Genomic DNA, 9,877 nt, shown 5'->3' on the forward strand with positions numbered 1-9,877 from the left:
TCTCTAAAAGTTACATATTATTGATCTTATTTCTAATTTTAATATTTTTACGGTATTACTTCTATTATAACATCTTAATTTTTGTCATGCTTATATCTTACACATTTTAAAGTGTGTTTGATTGTATTACTTAGAATTTAATTTTAGGTAATGATCTAAATAGAAATCACCCCATTCTATTGAAAAATGAATTTCATGAAAATAATCTTTAAATATTTATACTATACATATATTTTTTATAGAAAAGTTAAGAGTGTTTGATTGTTTCTATAGAAAATATATGTAATAATTATACATTTTTTATGATAATTGTGTGCAATCAAACACATTTTTATTGTTTTGTTGCACTATTTTTCATCATATGGTAAAGCTAGTCTTATAAGATTTTCCTTTTACTTTTAATAAAATCTTATTTTTGTATAAAATGATTTGACACTGTTTTTTAGTTTAATTATAATGTCTTAAATATATGGGTAATATTCTTAATAATTTTTTCATCTTTTCAGATAAATCTTTTCTTCACCCTATCCTTAATTCACATTTATAGTTTTACTAAACTTACATTTCATATGTTAATTTTAAATATATTTAACTTTAAAAATTCTAAATTTTAAAGCATTCTCCATATTTTGAATTTCATTTTCATACCTTAATTTGTCTCATTCACCAACTCAATGTCACTTTTAAATAATATATTTATTTTCATATGTTATTAGAATATAGAGATAATGCATTTTTTTGATATGAATATATCTTTAATATAATATTGTGATTAAAAAAGTCTCAATATCTCGTTTATGTATTATGTTGTGACAATTTTTTTTTTTTTTCATAAAACATGTCTTAGTAACACGTACATAAACATTCAAATCCACTTATTTAATATTGTCTATAAAACTTCTTTGATATTGTCATAGATGTTAATTAAAGGGTATAGTGGTCTTATTGGGTGAAATAAGGGGCCAATTGTAAAATTCTGGGGATAAGGGAGATAATGTAATACAAGCTGCTAGTTTAGGGAGGCCATGTAATTTCTTAAAATGCCAAACGAGGGTATCTAGTTTAGGTAATTATCTTTTTAATATGAAAATTATTTAATTTTTTGTAGCACTTTATATAATTAATCTCTTCGTATGGCACCAATGTATTACTAGATTAGTAATAAATGAATCTATCTAAAGTATAATTGTAAATAAATTCCCTTATTTGGTATAACACAACTTAAAATATAAAATTTTATTCGATTTCACAAATTATTTTTAGAATAAATCGAGAATTGAAGTTATCTCAGTTTCTTAAATACCGTCTATATAATAATCTAATTTTGAGAAAATAAATGTCTTATTAACAAAATTTATCTATAGATAAAATACAAAATATATTTGCAAGTTTTGCCTATACAGTTTAGTTATCTTCAATTTGGGTAAATTACATTATTAGCTCTTAAACTTTGCACTTTGTATAAAAAATTGCTCCTTATATTTTAATTTTTATCATTACAATTATTAAATTTTAATTTCTTTTAATTTCAATCATTCTTTTGATTTTTTTTAAATTCTATTAATAAAAATTATTACAATAAACGTTAATATAACCTCAAAAATCACTTAATTATGTCATTTAAATTAACTTAATTATGCCGCGTGAGTCTTTATTAATAAAATTTGACAAAAAATTAAAAGAGAGAATGAATTTGAACAAAAATTGAAAATAGTAACTTTGCCAAAAGTTAAAATATATCAATTAATTAATTATTATTGACTTCAAAATTTAAGGAGGAACAATGTAATTTGTTCTCTTTAATTCTATAAAATTAAATTGTTAGAATAAAAATGAAAATTTTCGTTTTCATCCTAAATATAAAAAATTAAAACTAAAACTAAATTCCCAAACAAAAATTTTGTAAAATTGATCAACAGGGTGTAAATGTAATGCAGAGGGAAAGCTCCAAAGACAGGGTGGCAGATGAGCAAAAGTTGCCTAAAATGGTGGTTTGTTGTTGCTTTGCGTACAAATTTAGAACACAACAAAAACTGATGAGCAATAACCATAGAGAAGGCAAAGATCCAAGCAGCGCTCTCTCTCTCTCTCTCTCTCTGTGGACAAGAAACGCGACATGTCTAAATAATCAAGATGGGGATTTCGGCTACCAAGACAATTCAGAGGTTCGTCCAAAGGCTGTCAAAGTACCAATTTCCCTACCCGAGGTTTATCCGAAGTTTTCAATTCTTCCAAATATATGCATCTGCCTTTATGTTGTACATGAATTCTTTCAGCTTTGCCCGTTGTATTTAATTTTTTGTTTTGTTGGTCTCAAAATATTGGTGAAATGCAATTTTTGTACGCACCCATTAACTGATTCACCATTTCATGCATTGCAATGCAATGATAATGGAATTATACTCATATTTGTTGATTGGGTTTTTGTTTTCGATTTTTATAGATTAATGTTGTCTGGAGATAAAAATTTGAGATTTATGTTTTGGAATTGTGATGTGGGTTTGGAAGCTGAGCTAAAATGAAGTCAAACTAGGTTTGGATATTAATTTGTTACATAGAGTTGATGAATATTTCGATTGCTGGATGATTTGGGGGGTAACATGTGATGAGAAACACATTGAAGAAATTTGTAACCCCCTGCTGGAAGCCTTCCTTCCAAATTGAAGGCAGAAATAGCGGTAAAGCCGGGGACGCCAGCGGCAGGATTGATGGGTTGTGGTGGTACAGAGACTGGGGACACCATGTTAATGGGGAATTTTCAATGGCAGTAATACAAGCTAACAACGTATTGGAAGATCAAAGCCAAGTTGAGTCGGGGTCAATGAGCTTGATCGAGTCCGGTCCTCAAGGGACATTCGTTGGAATATATGATGGCCATGGAGGTGCAGAAGCTGCTCAGTTCGTTAACAATCACCTTTTCGAAAATATCAAGAGTATGTTTCTACTTCACTTACTATTTTACTTGCCATTTTTCTTTGAATCAATTATTCTCATGAAATGTTTTCTTATTTCCCTTCATGATTTTTCTTGGGCTTTTAATTAGTTCCCGTCATGGCACTCTGGTCAGTTGTATCACGACACATAACCAGAACTCACTGTGCATGCAGCGTGTTAAATGTTACGAGTGACTGCTGTAGTAGAATTCATTAGCAAATGTTTAGTTGTCTTTGTGCAATGCAATCACTGTGTACCACTCATTTGAACCGGAGCTGCTTTTCCTGGGACAGTAGGCGTGAGTATCAGGAGCAGATATCCGTACCCTTGGTTTTCAAGTGAAGGAAATTTAGATGTGTGCTCACATCAAATCTGAAGTTTCTCAAATGCAAGTATATTGTTATTGCAACGATATTGTCCCCATAATATAAAATTTCGGCTTCGTATTAGTTCCACTTGGGAAAAGAAAAAAGAAATCAGAGTTTGCCGTTTAGTTGCAAATTATTTGTTTAATTGTTTCATGAATCATGCCTTCTTACTTGATGGGGAAGTTGAGTTCACAGCTCAGGGTTTCAGGAATTTTGGAGTTTCTCAATATGGTTGCATTGGAAATAAAAAGTAACCTGCCTGCTAGACTGTTCAGGTTTGAGCTTAAACTGTTAGCTGATGTATGAAACCAAGTCACTTCAACTATCTTTCTTTGTGGGTGATTAACTGAAAATTTGAACAAACTATTAATTCCTACCCCCCTTCCCAAAACCAAAATAAAAAAGAGGAAAAAAAGTTATAATCTTGAAGATAGCTAATGGATTTTTAACTGACTTGACAGCTATTCGTGGTGCAGAATTCACATCAGAGAATCAGGGACTGTCCGAGGATGTTATAATCAGAGCATTTTTGGCAACTGAAGAGGAGTTCCTTTCAATTGTAACAAAGATGTGGCAGAGTAGGCCACAAATTGCTTCTGTGGGGGCATGTTGCTTGGTGGGTATAATTTGTAGTGGATTCTTGTATATTGCAAATGCAGGAGATTCTCGAGTGGTGTTAGGAAGATTGGAGAAGGCAGTCAAAGAGATCAAAGCTGTTCAATTATCATCAGAACACAATGCAAATTTGGAATCTGTGAGAGAGGAATTGCACTTGTTGCATCCGGATGACCCGCAGGTTGTGGTGTTAAAGCACAATGTTTGGCGTGTAAAGGGTCTTATACAGGTGATTGCTTAGCCTTTGCTTTATTTCTGTCATTTAATCTCTCTCCATCTCCCCACCCCCTCCCCCCCTTCTCCTCTTATTTACTTATTCAGGTGACATTCCACCAAGGATGTGCAACATACTTTTCCCATATATCTTTTGAATTTTAGCATCGTCATCACAAGCTTGTTGGTTATTTGCAAATGATATTATCTTGATATATGAGACAAAAGAAAGTATGAATAATAAAGTTGAATTATGGAAAAACACTTTAGGATTCAAAGTAATTTAAAAAAGGTTGAAAACTGAGTATGTGGAATGTGAGTTCAGTAAAAATAGAAATATGGATGATAAAATTGTGAAACTTAGAGATCAAGTTATTCCAAAAAAGATGAATTTCAATATCTTGGATCAATTACTCAAAGAGAAGGGAAAATTATGGAGGGTGTTACTCAAAAAATCAAGCTAGGATCGTTAAAGAGGAGAAATGTGTAGCATTTTATGCAATAATAAAATCTCTCTAAGGCAAAAAGGGAAGTTTTATTGGACTACTACGAGACTATCTTTGTTGTATGGCCCAAATGTTAGGCAACTAAAGGCCAACATATGCAAATTATTAGTATAGTTGAAATGAGAATATTACAGTAAATGTGCTACTATACAAGAAAAGACAGAATATGTGGCTTCTCATCTCCAGCATAAGGTATGTCATTTTGTTAACTTACCTTGGTATGGGTTAGTGTGGTTGTGAGCTGCCATGTCCCATGGATCAACCTGAGTCACCAGGCCCAAGGCTTGTGACCACTTGTGACATAAAGAGTCTTTATTCTTAAGACTTATCCTTTTTTTATTTGTACAGAACCTGTGTCTTGTAAGTGTCTTTCATCTCATTTTCAGTTCTTCATGGTCGGCGGTCAATGTAACTGCTGACTTTCCATCCTTAGACACTCAGCTTTTAGCGACCTACACTTGCACTGTCCCATCCTCGTAGTTGATCCTTTAGATGGTAGTCGACCATGAAAGTTGACTGCCCCAGCCACCAGCCTACCTTTCTTAGTTTCTGTTTTTTCACAATCGATTTACCAGTCGATCATTAGTCAACTTCCTTTCTAACTGGTCCTTTGGCTGCCTCGCATGCATTTTATTTCAGACTCTAGACGAGCTTAATCATAAGAAATAAAATAAAATAACTTATATCTAATCAAAACATAACTTTACTTCATTTTATATCTTCATGATCATCTCAATACATCAACATATAAGCATTTTACAAATAGTAACATGGTTCAAAAATACACATACAGTGCAGGGAAAATCTTCCTCTCTCGCCTACCCCCAAGCTGGCCTTCCTCCTCATCCCTTACATGGTCTAGAATGTAAAATGCAATTCCTGAGAATACAATCTTAGTAAGGCATGTCATAGTGCAATGCAATGATGACTCACGATGCTCATCAGTCACGCATTCCTTGTTGGCAGACTCATGTTTCCAATCTTCTCTTTCTAATGGTGCACCCGCACACCCGCATGGTTATATGGAAACGAACCTTTTGCATACATGCTTGACTCACATTATGCAGCATGCTCATGATGCACCAAGCATATCATTCACATAATCATGCTTTAATGCGTAACAAGCTACCTTAAAATCATTCCATGCCTCCTCTAAGCTTTAGCTTCTCTAGCCTTTCAACAGGATTTACCCCCTTTCCTTAGCTTTCTTTCACCCTTTCCTTTCTTCTCTAGTAATTTTCTCACTCTAAACTCTCTCTTGGAGAGCTACTCACTCTAAGATGATTTGTGTTAGAAGTGGAAGTGGGATGTCCTATTTATATTCTAAAAGAAGCAACTGGATAGATTACAACTTCCTTGGCTGCCACCCATCCTTCTCACCCTTTTCTCATTCAGCCACCTCAACTTCTTCACCATGAGGAGGGGAGTCACCCCCTCTTCTAGAAGCCTCTACACCCTTCTCCATGTCTCTCCTTTGTTCCTACAACTGGAACTTTCCTAATCTTGCTTAATTAATCCTAATTACCTTTATTAAGCCCTTAATACTACTCTCACAATTTTATCCAAAAGTAATAATCTTTATACCATTGGGATCCTCTCTTTAAGCACTAATAAGATCTCTAAAATGCAGCTAATTATCTCTTCATTTAGTCATCCAAAATCGAGTTCAAATTTAGTTACTTACCAGAGTTCTAACTTGCTTGCAGCAGTCGACCCATCAGTCACTTTCCTCAACAACTGTCAGCTTTGTGCACTCGACCCTCACAGTCCACCACCAAGTTAAGTCCCAAGCCTCCCATCACTCAGTTCCCTCTATTTTATTTCTACCAACACACAAGGTGTCACAAAATAAGCATTAGGATCATAAATAATAAGGTTGGAGTGGCGCATATTAAATATAAGATGTAGGAGTCATGATTAAGATGATTTCAACATATGAGAGAGCATCTGTGAGACGAGTAGATAAAATGGAGGAAATTTGTAGTAAAAGTAGAGGAAAACCAAAGTACTTGGTGGGAAACCCTTAGACATCACATAAGATATAATGGCCTTACATTTGATATGACAGAGCAAGGATAAAGATTCATGGATTCATGTTGCCAATCCCAACTAGTGGAATTAAGTCTCATGATTGTTGTTGTTCTATTATCACAAGCTTCTGGGTCTACTACATGGATTCAAACTCTCTGGTCATCTCTATCTATGGCCAAATATTTTGTAGGGCCATTATATTCTATGGGATACTTAAGGATTTTTCCTTGGTCTTTTTCAACCTCTTTTACTACAAAACTTCTTCTATTCTTTCACTGTCCTCATAGGCGCGTTTATTGCCTCCTTCTCACACATCCAAACTATCTTAATCGCATCATACACATCTTATCTTTAGTAGGTGTTACTTTAAATTATTACAGACAATCTCATTTTAATTTTTTGTTTTTTTCTTATGTGGCTGCAAATCCATCATAAAATCCTTATCCCAGTTATATTTATTTTTTGCACACATTACCATAGAGCAAAAGTGGTTTTATAGTTGTTCGATAAAACTTCTATTTTAGCTTTAAAGTGATTTTACAATAGTATAAAATGTTGAAGGTGCTGTTCACTTTGACCATCCTACCTTCTTTCATTTGTTTATAAGAATTGTCAAATTCATTTCCGATGCACAAAATTTTTTGGATGCTTTGTGACTAGTGACTAACATCTATCTGGGCACGTCTTGTTAGTTTAATTTTTAGTACCTAGTAAAATACTTGAAAAACATGCATGCCAATCATGTAATGAGGGGTCTGTACATCACTTATTGCACACATGAAACACACCCAAATTTAAAGACGACTACTTAAGATCTATTGATAAGTAAATATGGTTTGGTACCTATTAATTCTTTCTTCCTTCAGGCTTTTCAACTTTAAAAATTATAGACCAAAGCTGTCATTGATAGAGGTGATTGGTGAGATAGAATCCAACTATTTGACTGCTCCTAATGGGTTTAAGACTTGTGATGATGACGAGAATCAAAACTGTCAATTTGTTTATAATTGGAACTCTCTAAAATAGATAACTAGGTTCTTTAATGATGATGATGGGAATCAAAACTGTCAATTTGTTTATAATTGGAACTCTCTAAAATAGATAACTAGGTTCTTTGTTAATCCTTCTTTTCTACTCCTGTACAATGTAGAGAATGAGTCTTTTTACAGTTTTTGCATAGTATAAAAATGTTGATAATTAATAAAAAGCTCAATTTGGCCCCTGAACTTTTTGCAATTTATCAGTTAATGTCAAAAAACAGTTTGATAAGCAATATTGCAACTTTTTGCAATATTGATAAGCATGATGTTTTTTATTTCATATTCATTTCACATCTCTATTCAAGCCTCTACGATTAGACATCCTCCATTTTTCTAGCATAAGTTTCTTGATTATTGAATAAAATCTATTCATTCTTAATAATCTTAAGCGTGAAAAGTGTGTACTTCACTGGCACTGCATTGAATTGGGAGAAATAGAATCCATGGGACTCTATGAATGGCCATAGTTTCTACAGGGCAAGAGTTGGATTATACACTTCAATTCCTTAAAAATTTTAAATCTTGAGCTTTAATCATAAATAGCACTAGTAAGGACAGACAAACCCGAGCATTAATTTCTACAGAGCGCTGTGATAATATTTGAACCGTTTGTGTAGTAGTACATATATATTTTTTTATATTTGGTTCATTCATGAATATTGTTGGAAGAGTGGAGTTTGATTGGATGCTTCTTTCAGAAAATACAAAAGAAAGTTTAGGAAATTGTGAGTTCTTTTATTCTATTGACAGACCCGTCACTTTTTTTCTGCAGGTTTCGAGATCCATTGGCGATGCCTATTTGAAGAAGGCAGAGTTCAACCAAGAACCTCTACTGCCCAAGTTTTTACTGCCTGAGCCCTTTGACAAGCCAATCTTGACAGCTGAACCATCAATACTTGTACAGAGAGTCTACCCTGAAGACCAATTTCTTATATTTGCATCAGATGGTCTGTGGGAGCAACTCAGCAATCAAGAAGCAGTTGACATTGTTCACAACTGCCCGCGTAATGTAGGATTCCACGACTCCACCAATACTTTTTAGCTTATGATGCTTGTGGCCCTACTATTACAATGCTTAGGCCTCTACTATTATCCATTTGTATGGCAACGAAAGAATTCTGGACCAACTACTTGGAGTTTACTTGAGCATGCACTAATATTTCATTATGGGCACAGGGGATTGCAAGGAGGCTCATCGAAGCAGCACTAAAGGAAGCAGCAAAGAAGAGGGAGATGAGGTACTCAGACCTGAAAAAGATTGATCGAGGTGTGAGAAGACATTTTCATGATGATATCACGGTTATAGTTCTGTTTCTAGACTGCCAATTGACTAGTCGCAGTTCCTACCAAGGACCTGTATTTACAACCAGAGAAAGTTGAGGTGTGGGTGTCGGTTTCTCTGCAGCTGCCAGTGCTTAGTTTGAAAGGTTCCTTTACGCATATTCTAAATGAGATTCTGGACTTCATTCTCGATTTGTATTTTGGGCATACATTTTTTGTACGAGAAAAAAGGACATAGAGGACCTAGAAGGCTGCTCTCGCTTATAGCCGATGCTTCTTAGATAGGAAATTTTCTATAACCACCAGCAGCCCGGTGAGAGTTGAGCTAGGGGGATGCCTTGCAGAAATGCTCACTCCCTTGACTGGCACAGGCAACTGGCTACCATTTAGAACAGACACATTATCAATGCAGTTGCACTGTATTAGGGTATTGTTTCGGATATTAAACCTCAAGAGCAAGAACAAATGATTGAGCATGTTTGTCTGACTGCTGAAACTGTTTCTACTGATTGATGATGGTTTGATGTTTATTCCTTTGTGGTTTGCAACTCTTCAGTGCAAATCCCTTAGACTGCTTTGATGCTTCGTTTCTTCTAGTTGAAGCCTCGTGATTTATGTTGTATTGCAGCATGGACCAAGTGACTTAGTGCCACCTTAACAAAAGTCACCACCGATGTTGCACTTCTAGTAGTTTCATTTTTTGGTCTTAGGTTTACTTTTGCTTTCTACAAAAGATCAATTTGCCATTTTTCAATTATGGAGAAGTGTTATTATTATGATTTATCCATATTAACAAGTAATAGTGAATTCAAGACGGACACTCAACGGGATAAACTCTTTTTTATTTTATTGAGTAATTCAATATTTTCTTATATTATATTATAAGTAA

General features: G+C 34.1%; 1 protein-coding gene across 4 annotated transcripts; it reads left to right on the forward strand.

Moving 5' to 3' along the window:
* The first annotated feature begins 1,970 nt into the window (after positions 1 to 1,970).
* LOC127798421 (probable protein phosphatase 2C 38) lies at positions 1,971 to 9,536 on the forward strand. 4 transcript variants are annotated; one of them, XM_052331975.1, is made up of 5 exons: positions 1,971 to 2,207; positions 2,444 to 2,933; positions 3,764 to 4,146; positions 8,480 to 8,716; positions 8,884 to 9,536. In XM_052331975.1, the coding sequence occupies exons 2-5, from the start codon at positions 2,606 to 2,608 to the stop codon at positions 9,085 to 9,087; spliced, it is 1,152 nt and encodes a 383-aa protein (XP_052187935.1). In that variant the 5' UTR covers positions 1,971 to 2,207; positions 2,444 to 2,605; the 3' UTR covers positions 9,088 to 9,536. The 4 variants fall into 4 exon arrangements, with proteins under 4 accessions (XP_052187935.1, XP_052187936.1, XP_052187934.1 ...); XM_052331976.1 differs by having other exon boundaries at positions 1,971 to 2,165; XM_052331974.1 differs by having other exon boundaries at positions 1,971 to 2,933.
* Positions 9,537 to 9,877: the final 341 nt, after the last annotated feature.

This window comes from Diospyros lotus, chromosome 3 (assembly GCF_014633365.1).
Source record: "Diospyros lotus cultivar Yz01 chromosome 3, ASM1463336v1, whole genome shotgun sequence".
NCBI classification, from domain to species: Eukaryota; Viridiplantae; Streptophyta; class Magnoliopsida; order Ericales; family Ebenaceae; genus Diospyros; species Diospyros lotus.